This window comes from Ctenocephalides felis, unplaced genomic scaffold (assembly GCF_003426905.1).
Source record: "Ctenocephalides felis isolate EL2017-DRISC unplaced genomic scaffold, ASM342690v1 CF-g0.4_SCAFFOLD_01604, whole genome shotgun sequence".
Lineage (NCBI taxonomy): Eukaryota > Metazoa > Arthropoda > Insecta > Siphonaptera > Pulicidae > Ctenocephalides > Ctenocephalides felis.
The window spans coordinates 47,613,367-47,626,583 of record NW_020537758.1 but is presented as its reverse complement, the minus strand read 5'-3'; the positions used below and the strand labels follow the sequence as shown (position 1 = coordinate 47,626,583).

Sequence of the window (13,217 nt, the reverse complement as noted above, 5' to 3'; positions counted from 1 at the left end):
TACAATTAAATTATTCTCATAGAAGCTTTTACTATTATGTGTCGCAATGTATTAAATTTTTTACATTATTGATTTATATTTTATGGTCACATTCCTTTTGAAGGATTTGTTAATGAATGTTGTAACAATTTCAACACCTACACACACTCATATATATATATATATATATATATATATATATAATTTCGCCTCATGATCGAGATCAGTATTAATTATGTTCGCCTTCCATGATCAAATTGCATCAATATCACCAAGTACATTAGAGCAGCTCCAGTCATCTGATAGAAATAATTCTGCACTGTGATATACTTTAATATTTCAATATTAATTAAAAGACCCACAAACCCATTAATTTTTACATAAATACGAACTTTTTATACTGATTAACAACAGGAATTACAAAAAATGTAATAAACATCAAGTAAAATATTTCAATGTAATGACAAAATAAAAAGTGTATATGGTTTTTTTGAATGATATTTCACTTGTTAGTAAAAATCTTATTTTTAGTAATTCATTAAATAAATTAATTAATTTTCACAACCCCAACGTAGTCTTTTATAAATTAAATCATTTCAGCATGATCAGATAAAATGTTTAAGGTTTTATTTTTACTTTAGATTATAGTATTATTATAATGATTGTAATTGTGTTTCTAAGAAATTACATTTAAATTAAAACTTACATTGTAGGCTAGGGTATAATCTATGTCGAAAAATCCTATAGCCGAAAACAAAATTGGCTCATGAACCAATTGCAATGAGCTCCTTAGCAGTATCTGAAAAGATTAATGTAAAAATTAATATATCTACAAATTTTATTTCTGACAAAAAGCCTGATGATTGAACGCAACTAGTTTTGAATCATTGTAAACAATGAAAAAATGTTTGTTTTCAATATTTGGATTGAATATTCAGAAGATAAACAAAAACCAGCATATAAAAAACAAGATTTCTTTATTATATTTGAATTAATTTTTTTTTAGTTATTTCGCTTGATGTATTTATATCTCACAATGTCATGAGTAATAAATTGACTAGCTCTCCAGTTTCATAATAACTCATATTTATTCAAAACAGCGTGAAATGCATAAAAAATCAATAGTGTCAATGATTTGTTATTAATAATACAGTTCTGGAGACAATAATGAGACCCAGCTGACATTGTAGTTTAATAAAGATCGCAATATTGGGATTCAAATTGCGTATTATGATATATTTCACCGAGGAATGTAAATAATGAATTGTATTTGATTTGCTTATAGAAGTAATAATAAACAAGTATAAATTTAATTCTTATTATTTTAATAGAAAAATTAATGAAATTTGTTTTCCCTAATCTTTCCCAAATATTCTTTTTTTAATACACACAATAATTTCTAAGTCCATGAAATTAAATAAAAGTAAAAAAATAATAAAACCGACGGTTCCTAAAAAATTATTAACAAGATATTTGAAGTAAAACGTATTTTTGAGATGGTACTTCTCTCCAACGTTGCCGCCTTAGCAGACAACTCAATGGTTGATGGTTGCATCAAATATTTTAACTTATTGCACATGTGCTAAAAAGAACATTACAATTCGAAACAAATTTAGATCTATATTTTCATGTATAAAAATTGATACAATACTGCTTGATCGCCAAACTATGTTCATCATCAAGGGTTGCAAAAATTACACACCTGCGAATTTACTTCTCCAGTTTTTGCAACTTGGGGCGCTTTACTATGTAAGGTGCTACCGCACTTTGCCGCCTATAAGAAAAAGATTAAAAAAAATTAAACTAGTAGTGTGCATGGCATCATGCCTTAAGGCAAGTTGCTGAAACTTCTCGTACCGTAATGAAATATTCGGGGAATATTAAATGTTTTCAAATAGATTATTATAAATAAATACTGTAACATTGTCTAATATTTATAAGAATTATATAAACTGAATTGCAAAGTTAAAAATTTGTTTATATTTGTTTAAAGTATATTAGTATTATAGTATATTGGAACTTAAGTCAGAGTTATAATTGAAATCTGAATTATTTAGAAAAAAATTGAAAAAAAAACAATTGTTGAAAAAAAATTGAAACATTTTTTTTTGCAAAAGCAATTATTTTGTTAAAACAAGCAGAAAGTTTTTTGAACTTATTTAAATCGGACGCTTAGTTCTCTCAAAAACTGCCATTTTTTGTACATTTAGCTCTGTATCTTCGAAACCGCTGAACCTGCCTATGCCAAAAATGAATCATCACTTCTCTCCGTCATTACGAATTGCTTTTTGGATCATTTAAATCCGATGCTCCGATCTCACAAAAACTCAATTTCGAAACGGCTGAACCTGCTTTTGCCAAAAACTAATCAGCACATCTCCCTATCAATAGCCATCAAACGTTTTTTGAACCATTCAAATCGGTTGATCCGTGCGCCCGAGAACTTGGACGTAAAATTGTATCCATACATACATATACACACACAAACACATCCATTTTTTCTGAGGTATGCCAAAATGTTGAGAAACCTTCAAAACGTGAAGAAATGTAGAAATCTTCAATTTTTGTACGATTACAATAACTTACCCTACGGGAAGTTAATTAAGGGTCATATTATATTTGTTGTTTTTATGCCGTTGTTTTTATTCAAATAAAATGTTGCAATTGAAATTTTGAACTATAATTATTTCAAACAGAAATAGTACGATATAGATCCTATTTGGGTACAATTATTTTTTAATACCCAGTTAACATGTCAAGAAATGATTTTATTTCATATTAAACGCATAAACATAAAAAAATTGGATTCACATTGGGTAAATGTACCATATTACAGGATGCCGAGGAACATTTGACTTTAAAGATGATTTGTAAAAGAATTAGGAAAGTGAACGAGCTAAAACTGTTCTATTCTACAAATTGGACTTATAAAGATCATTATAAGTTGCTCGTGATATAAATCATACATTTTTTATCGTATTGCCTTGATATATATACTTGAATAGGTTATAAACATTATGGGTTATTGAATAATAATACTATGATATAATTTCGTACCTTAACGCGAATTGCTGAAACTTTCCGTACCGTATTTAAAAATCTTGGAACGGAGCCCAAAAAAAATTACACAAAATGTGTACACATTATCAAAATCTTTATAAAATATCTGATAATTTGATGTACATATGTCCAATAAACATTTTCGACCGCAAAATGACATTTTTTTAACTTATATTTATTGAGAGTCCATAACCGCTGGACCTGCCTTCCAAAAAATTTAATCAGTTCTTCATCTTATCAACACAAGTAAAATATTTTTTGAATTATTAAAATCGGACGCTCCTTTCTCTTAAAAACTGAGTTACCGTTTTGGCACTTCTTGACCCGTATCTTCTTCGGAACGGCTAGACCTGCCTTAGCCAAAAACAAACCAGCACATTATCAATACGAATCGAATGTTTTTTTAAGTATTTAAATCGGTTGGTCAGTGTTCCCGAAATCGTCGACAAAAATTTGTATCCGCACACACAGACACATACGCACATACATCCATTTTTTCTAATGTATGCCAAAATGTTTAGAAACCTTCGAAACGTAAAGATGTAAAAAAATTTCATTTTCGATTTTTTTGGGTTTACTATAATTTACCCTACGCGAAGTTGATATAAAACAATGTAGAAATAATTTTTAACGGCGATTAAATAAATATATAAACTTTAAATAAATATAAAATTTAAACTCAAAATACAAAAATTAAACTTGAAATAATGGTTACAATTCTACCAACAAACGAAAATAATGTTTAAAGTCTTTCAAACTAACAATGCCAACTAGCTCAAATCAGGTTTGATAGGGAATTTTGTATGTTTTAGAAGCTTTAAAAACAGTTAATATACTATTGCGAAGTCTTTTTCAGGCTTTTCGTTTGGGGTGACAATTTAATTGAAGCCATCGTTCTTTGAAAAACTGAAAAAGCTTTTAATAGTTTTTAACAAACTGTATCATACTATTAGCAAGCTACTGCATTCAAGATGTAGCATCAACAACGTCTTTTCGAGCAATTACAATTCAAATTAATTTAATAACTTATGATATATGTTCGTTTTATTAATATGCAGGTTATAAAATGTTTATATTCCAAAAGATCACTGAATTAAACGAATCAAAACAACCGTGTTTTCAGGAATGTCCCTAGATCTCTGCATACATACATACATACCAGCGCCCTAGTGAATCCGTGCCCTATAAGTACCGTGCGCTATACGGGGTTTACCTGTATTTTTATTCAAATTATATAACATTGGGGAGCATGGCATCGTGCCTTAAGGCAAATTGCCGGAACTTTCCGTACCATTTTTTTTTTTAAGACTAACAATTTTGAAAAAAATTTACTCTGAAAAATTATTTTTTTATAATCATTGGTAGGTACGGAACCCATAGGAATGTAAACAAAATTTATACTTATTATTTTAATAATTCAAAAAACATTTTACTTGTATTGACATGGTGAAGAACTGGTTAAATTTTTGGGAAGGCAGATCTATGGGTTATAAACTCTCAATAAGAATAAGTGAAAAAAATGTCATTTGGCGATCAAAAATGTTTGTTGAGCATATCTACATCAAATTATCAGATATTTTATAGAGATTTTAATAATGATAGTAAACATATTATGTAAATTTCTTTGGGTTCCATACCAAGATTTTTAATTTTAAAATTCACGTATATGGTTCAAACAAATGCCCTTGACATTATCGACAGTATGGAATAACCGATTTCAATAATTTAAAAAACATTCGATTCGTATTGATAATGATATATGCTGATTAGTTTTTGGCGAAAGCAGGTCTAGCCGTTCCGAAAATACGGGGCAAAAAGTGCGTCCGATTTTAACAATTCAAAAAACATTTTACTTGTATTGACAAGATTTATTTATTTATTTATTTATTTATTGATGAAGAAATGATTAAATTTTTGGGAAGACAGGCCCAGCAGTTATGGATTCTCAATAAAAATAAGTTAAAAAAATGTAATTTGGCGGTCAAAAATGTTTATTGGACATATGTACATCAAATTATCAGATATTTTTTTAGAGATTTTTATAATGTGTACATATTTTGGGTAACTTTTTTTGGGTTCCGTACCAAGATTTTTAATTACGGTACGGAAAGTTCTAGCAATTTGTCTTAAGGCACTATGCCATACAATCAAAATAAAAACTCTCGAAGAAATGATTAAATTTTTGGGAAGACAGGCCCAGCAGTTATGGATTCTCAATAAAAATAAGTTAAAAAAATGTAATTTGGCGGTCAAAAATGTTTATTGGACATATGTACATCAAATTATCAGATATTTTTTTAGAGATTTTTATAATGTGTACATATTTTGGGTAACTTTTTTTGGGTTCCGTAAAAAGATTTTTAATTACGGTACGGAAAGTTCTAGCAATTTGTCTTAAGGCACTATGCCATACAATCAAAATAATAACTCTCGGAATAATAGTGTACCTTTACATTATGACTATCAAGGTGAAGCTTTATTATTTTTGACGACACGAAAAAAGAAAGGCAGGGCAAATCAAGAATATTTTTTGCCAGAATATTATGTAATTCCAAAAAGGTTTATGAGGTTATTATTAAAATTAAAACCTGTTAATTATTATTAGTATCTTTCAATATGCCTAAAAAACAAGTCATGTGTTTTACAAAAACAAAAATTAATGAATTGAGATGCATTTTACAATACGGAATATTGTATATATGACATTTCTTATTATTGTGTTATATAATTATTTTACTTATACAATTCTCGATTTTTTTAATTTTTTTTTGCTAACCTCTCGTTTAATGCATTCAGCAGGCCGGACAACCAGCAGCAATTGCAAATAAGAAATCACGACCCATTTCAAGCATTCTATAATTGCTATAATATGCGCTCCATACAATTGTTGATAAAGATTATAGCCCTGTAATATCATATATTATTATATAGAAACACAATGCTTTGTTTTAAAATATTATTATAGAATTATTTGTTGTATCGTTTACATTTGAGCTTTCACTAACCTGCATTACGATTGTTTGAAATATGAGCCCGATTCCAAATACCAGAGGCCATACCAGAGTTTTTTCAAATATTTCGGCATGTTTGTATGTCATGTTGTAAATGTTCATAGCTTTGTAAATATTCTGGAATAAACAAAACACAGTCTGAAATAAATTTATAACAATCGAAGGCTTTGAAAATGATTAACACTAAACCTACCAACATTTTATGAATACCTATTCCGGTGGCTTTTCAAATGTTCATTGCTAGTTGGTAATTAGAAGAGGTTTATTGTTTATTCATTGAAAAAATATAAGATTTTTGAACACTATATCATTTTATTATAATAGTTACATATATTGCAATAAACTATATGAAAAAAAAATTAACTTCTGGCATTTACACCCCTATTCGGTACAATTTTTGCATATGGTTGGTGTTTCTCGAGAACATCTTCCACAAACATATTTTGTGCATTTAACATAGATATTTACAGATTTATCCTTTTTATAATAACCAATTTGGCATGTCTTTCTTATTTTAAAGATTGTAGTGGGACCTTCTGAAGTTGTTTGGCTTTGAGGTTTAGTGATACATTATTATATAAATACTGTTTTTTGCAATTGTGTAAATCAACACCATATAACTTTTCTCAACCTCTCTTAAGCCAGCAAGACCAAATTAGCAAAATCGATCCGGACCTGTTGTATTATTTAGTACTAATTTGTACCTCAAAAAAAAATTTACTACGTGCCGTTTAATCCTCCGTCCGTTTAGCGATTTTGTTAAAAAAAAACGCAGTAAGCCAAATTCTATTTGACGTACAAAATGACCAAAAACACTAAGTTTTTACTGTCCTAATTGTTTATATAGTTTTTCTATAAACATTCCAACAGAATCTGACAATTGTTTTTAAATTATTAATTAAATTATTCATTTCAGAAAAAGTAAGGTTTGTGCGTCTAGCATTTTGAGCGCATGTACAGATTTTTATATTTTGCTATATTATAAAAATAATATTGATCTAATATATATTTTGTTTTTGTTTACACATATTATACATATTCACACATAATATACTAATATGAGATGTTTCCTGAAGATAGGTATATAGTGCAGAAAAAAGCCTGTATTGAAGTCAAAAAAAGATCAAAATAATCTTTGATAATAATATAAAATCACTAATTTTTATAAAAATTACTAGCACCGTTCTGTCCCAAATCATCCCTAAAATAATGTTAAGGCATTTAGTACGGGAAAAATTAAATTGAACTAAAATTATCAAATTATAACAACTCATTATAAGCAATGTAATATATAGTTTTAAATTACTTAATTTCAGATTTTGTACCCATGCCCTTACGTCTCCAATCATCCCCAAATTGTACTTACGTCTATGCTGAATCATTTTCAATGCACCTACAAGTATATAAAAAAAAATTGAACGAGCAGAATCAAATAAAACTAATACAGTAAAAACATTATAATATCTAGTATTTAAATAGAAAATTTCAGATTTAGAACTACTGTTCTTCCCTCATTAAACAACCCCAAATTGTATTTACTCCCAGGTTGAAGCGTTTTCAACGCACAAGTTCAAAGTACAGAAAAAAAATTGAACGAGCAGAATCAAATGAAACTAATGCAGTAAAAACATTATAATATCTAGTATTTGAAAAAAGAATTTCAGATTTTGTACCACTGCCCTTCCCTTATCAATCAGCCCCAAATTTTATATAATGCTTTAGTATTTAGTAAGCTTGTATGAGCCTCAGATGAGCGGGTGCTTATGATAATGTTTCATTTATTAATTATTTTTCATTCTTTATAAAAAAGAAATTACTGACTATTGATGCTTGTTTCCAATTATTAATTATTTACAAGCTGTTGTTAATATGTGTAAGTGATAATCTAACAATTTCAAAACCATTGACGTAGAATTTTACGTTGAAACGTATGGAAAAATAAAGATGTTTTAAAAATCTTTATTTATAATTTTCACTTGATGTTACGCCCTCCAAGAAATTAATCATATATGTATATATATATATATATATATATATATATATATATTGTAATTAATATATATATATATATATATATATATATATAACTTTATATATAAATATGAATTTAAGAATTATATAATTTATTCATTGATGACTTAGAATAATTATTAATTTATTAAAAAATAAATAATATTTAGATATAAGGTCAATTAGAGATATTTCTTTTGTGAATGAAAATTTTATTGACATATTTGACATGACAAAATTATAATATAATAAACAAAACAATATGATGCGAGTGAATTATTTTCTGAAGAATGAAATTTTGCAAATTTTAACAAGTTTTTAACTATTTGTCAGAAAGAATAAATTTTATTACAAATTCATACCCATATCAAACACCAAAATAATAAGTAATATTTATAAAATGACATATTATTTGTAAACAATATGATTTTAATGAATATTTTAATTATATTTTTTGACATTTGCTAATTCAAAATAAATTAAAAAGAATTGAAAATAATATAAAAAAAATTAATTGCTTTACCAAAATAGATAGTATACATCTAAAATTATAGTATAAATAATACAATTTTTATAAATGATCATTTATTGTTTTACAGTACGAAAGTTCATAAAAAATAATAAAAGTGCCAAAAATAATACATTTAATAGATTTGGACTCGGATTCCTCAGAACTTTATCCATGTTGGTTTCAGGAATAGTATGAATATCAATTTATAATCGGAAATTTATATTATAAGTGATTCGTAAGTAATCAAAGATTAAAAAAAAATGCATTGTAATCGGTGAGTGTCTAATCATAAATTTATGTAAAATTTTCGAAGAAAATATTAAGGGCTTATAGCAAGTTCCCAATAGTATGTGGCAAATGAAACCATTCCTAAATACAGCATTCATAGAACATGTTAAAAATTTAGCAAGGTAAATAGGACGTGATACCAAATAGGATATAACAAATTTATAAAAGTCACTTGGTTATTCATTAGAAATTTTGTAAAGTACTCATTTATTCAAATCTTTAATTATTTCATTTTATTTATTATTTAAGTTTAAAAAAACACTTTAATCAATAGTATTGATTCATCATATTCAAATTTCAATCCGGATTTTATTTATTTTTGGATTGATATGAATTTTTTATAACAAAGGGTTTGAAATGTTGGTTGTCAATCAGATTCAAATTTCAATCAGGTGGATTTTACTAAGGACCGTCGCAACGCGAGGCTGGGTATGCTAGTATATATATATATATATATATATATTCTTACCTCTACATATCCTTCATTTTCTATCGGAGGAGCCATCAGAAGTTCAATTGCGCAACTAATCCTATGTCTCAACAAAAACATACAATTTGCACTAAAGCTTATAGTAAATATAAACGCCAAATCAGAAATTTCATAAGCCAATAATCGTATCATTGCCATTTTGAGGTTGTCTTCAAGTAAAATGCGAACAGCACACTCCACTATAAAAATTATTATGATTCCTATTACTTGTCTTTTGCATTGTGAACGAATTTTTTCATTGCTATAATTATAAAAGAATAATTACAGAAAAAGTACATGAATGATTACAAAAAAAGCTACTGAAAGATGGCTATGTAGAAGTTGGTGAATGATTTAAAAAAAATAATGATTGGTGTTAACAATAGAATTATTGCGCATGAAATAATAAAAAATATTCTGCAAAAAAGTTTGAGAAAAGAAGTTGAATTAATTATTCTCCGAATTATTAGTTTATAAGAAATATTTTTAAAAGAAACCATTTTAGTCTATTCTACTATTACACCTGACAGGTATGCCATATCTATCCAGCCAGTCTTGAACATTATCCTCATATTGCAATATTTTTACAAAATCATTTTTGTAAACCAAATTAATAATTATTGATAACATAAAAATGAATGGAGCACATGCAGCTTCATAGTATTGTGCCACCTGAAAAATATAGATAAATTTCATCATTTTAAAAATAAATATATTGTAATTAAAACTTAAAACCTGCATGAAACTAATAGTAAAGTAAATATATAGGAAAAAACATTCAATGCATATGGTTTCATAAGAAAGGCAAAAATGTATAAATTGAATTTAATTATATTATTAAATAAATAAAAGAAATCTTTACTAAATTAATGCTTACCTCTAATGTCTCATCTTCTTCGAGAGATCCTAATAAAATATCAGCTAAACATGCAATTTGTAACAGAGCAAGTATTACAAAACAGTAAATATATTCTAGAGTTGAATTTTTTGTACAAACATATTTCAATTTTTTAGTTTTTTCATCTTTACGTATATGAATCGTCGATAAACCAAAGATTTTGAACATATAATATAAAGGTAAAGTCGCACGTACAAAACACATTTTAATAATTGCTGGAAATTAAGACATTAATATAAAGTACTAAATTGAATTATCTGTAAATAATTATATAAGAACATTATCAATAATTTGTTATTACCTTTTTTGTTCTTAGTGGATCCTGCTTGGGGCATGGGCACAATTTTCACAACCATGATTATACTTTTTATAGTTTTAATAAAATTTACATCATTTGTTAATTTTACATAATTTATATTGCTATAATATCTATTCTATAATTTATATTATTTATCAGTTTTGTAAAATTATTATAAGTTCGCATATTTATTGAATTTGTTCCAACAACTTCACCTTAGTCTTTAGCAATGTGAATGAAAATAATTCAGAATCGCAATAAAATATATTGCGATATGTATATACAATATTTTTTGGAACTTAATAGTTATTTATTACTTGCGTTACATGCATAACCAAAATATATAAACACATCAATAATAAATCTGGTTCAAATATTAATAAGAAGCATGAATCAATATTTGTATATATCGCAGTTCCCAAATAAAGGAAATACTAGCTTTTCTTATAAAAAATAATAAAACTTTATTTATTATATATATATATATATATATTATATGTATATATTATTATTATTATTATTATTCCGATATAATAAAAAATATCATAGCTTTAGTAAACTGTTGGTTACGACTCTTTTCTGATGGAGAAATTCCTTACTATAATTTTGTTTGTAATAAAAATCTAAATTAATATTCAATGAGCTAATAATATTTTTGAATAAAGTATCGAAAAAAGTATACTGAATATTGGTATATTATCATAAAGTGAATAAGAAAACTTATTGAGTTGAAGTTATTCAACAATTAATATTTATTACAAACCGATAGAGAAATTTAATTACGTTTTATTACTTGTTTGAAATTTTTTGCTAATTTATATTTCAAAATGGATATATAAAATAAAGGCTTATGATAAATTAACATTTACATGTATTAGTATTAGTAAAATAAATAAAAAATAATAATGAAATGATTTATTTTTTTATCACCTTCTTAGGGTGCCAATTTTTAGTAATAGAATTTGTTTGAATTTTCTTTCCCAAATTATTAGGTACTAAATAAAACTTCCAAATTAAGTTTGTTTGAAGTTTTTAATGCCTTTTTATGGTTGACAACTATTTAGAATTTAATTTCTAATACGTTTTTTAATGTGCCAATATTTAACTACCAGTAATTAGTTAACAATACTAAGACAATGGTAATTTATCATTCCAGAAACTAATATTTCTAATCTCACACATTTCATTTAATCTAGTGTATAACGCCAGTCGCTCTTACAATATTTATCAGTGCTAAAGCCATATGTGAAAGGTATAATATATTTTTAAACGCAAAAAGATACACAATGAATGAAATAGAATGTGAAGGTATCTTAATAAATTGGTTTATATATTGTAAAACTTGCGTAAATTTTTATTCGAATGAATTAATGCATCGATTAGTAAAATTGAATCAGTAAAAAACGATCTTTATAAATCTCTGGCCAAATAAATACTGAATTTAAATATAAGGTATAAGGATACTAATGGCTGGAGTTGATGAAAATCAATTCTATCTTAAATACTATGACAATTTTTGAATATTATTTGACACTAATCTTTTTTTAGTCATTTATAAAATGCGCAGGGAAACAGTTATAGATATAATATATAAAAAGTTTTTTTATAGAATTTGAAAATATTCCATTTCATTATGGCCATAACATATATTTGGTAGCAACTGTATCGCCAGCTCTATTTATGAATAATTAATTCCAGACGTGATTTGATTTCGGCAAGTGTTTGTTTACTTGCAGACACATGATCAATCTATCAACGAATAACAAATGTGTATATATATATATATATTTTAGGGTGGTCCTTAATATGGACATTTTCAAATTTCCTTGCTCCCAAGGGTTCAAATGGTTCAAAATTGATAAAAAACAATTCTCTGAAAGTTTTAGCTCTCAATATTAACTTTTAGATAGTGAGAAATTCAATCCAACTTCGTATGGCAATAACATGGAAAAAAAATTAAAAATTAAAAAAAAAATTTTAGGTATAACTTAGCGACAAATGAATTAAAAGTGAAAATTCGTGTAATTTTTTATTGAAAATTCGACGCTCTGCAAAATTTTCGAAATTTTTTTCATGCTATTTCCATACAAATCTTTGATTGAATTGCGCTCTATCTAGAAAACATTATTAAGAGCTAAAACTTTCAGAGAATAATTTTTTATCAAGTTTGGAACCATTTGAACCCTTGGGAGCAAGGAAATTCCAAATGTCCATATTAAGATCACCCTAATATATATATATATATATATATATATATATATTTGCATATATTAGGGTGGTCCTTAATGTGGATGTTTCAAATTTCCTTGCTCCCAGGGGCAGAAATGCTTCCAAATTGTTAAAAAATTCTCTATGAATATCAACTTTAAGATAGTTCGCCCTCCAACCAAAGTTTCTTGATTCTTCTTTCTAAATAAATACTTATTTTATAAAATATATCCAATTTTAGTTGTATTTTTTTCATTTATGATCAAAATAATCCAACACGATGTTATTCACAAAATTTTGATTCTTTTGTCGCTAGGTTATAAACCAAACGATATTTTACCCATATTATTTCCATAGAAACTTTGGCTGGAGTACGCACTATCTTAAAGTTAATATTAATATTCCGAGAATTTATTTTATCAATTTGGAATCATTCAAGCCCCTGGGAGCAAGGAAATTCGAAAACTTCTATATTAAGGACCACC

At 26.5% G+C, this 13,217-nt stretch overlaps 1 protein-coding gene across 1 annotated transcript; it reads right to left on the bottom strand.

Annotated features, from left to right (window-relative positions):
* Nucleotides 1-212: 212 nt before the first annotated feature.
* On the bottom strand, nt 213-10,582 carry LOC113373884 (putative gustatory receptor 28a). The gene is made up of 9 exons (XM_026614151.1): nt 10,528-10,582; nt 10,206-10,441; nt 9,976-10,000; nt 9,329-9,528; nt 6,045-6,167; nt 5,816-5,944; nt 1,682-1,753; nt 686-778; nt 213-278 (listed from the first exon to the last, which is right to left on the bottom strand). Exons 1-9 carry the CDS (start codon nt 10,580-10,582, stop codon nt 213-215), a joined length of 999 nt encoding a protein of 332 aa, XP_026469936.1.
* Nucleotides 10,583-13,217: the final 2,635 nt, after the last annotated feature.

Bases quoted from the DNA above. Each gene is read 5' to 3' on its own strand.
- LOC113373884 (XM_026614151.1), bottom strand. From the start codon at position 10,582: ATGGTTGTGAAAATTGTGCCCATGCCCCAAGCAGGATCCACTAAGAAC. The intron at 10,442-10,527 runs GTAATAACAAAT...CTTAATTTCCAG, and splicing joins ATCCACTAAGAACAAAAAAG to CAATTATTAAAATGTGTTTT. The intron at 1,754-5,815 runs GTTAGCAAAAAA...TTTTTCTTATAG, and splicing joins CTGAATGCATTAAACGAGAG to GCGGCAAAGTGCGGTAGCAC.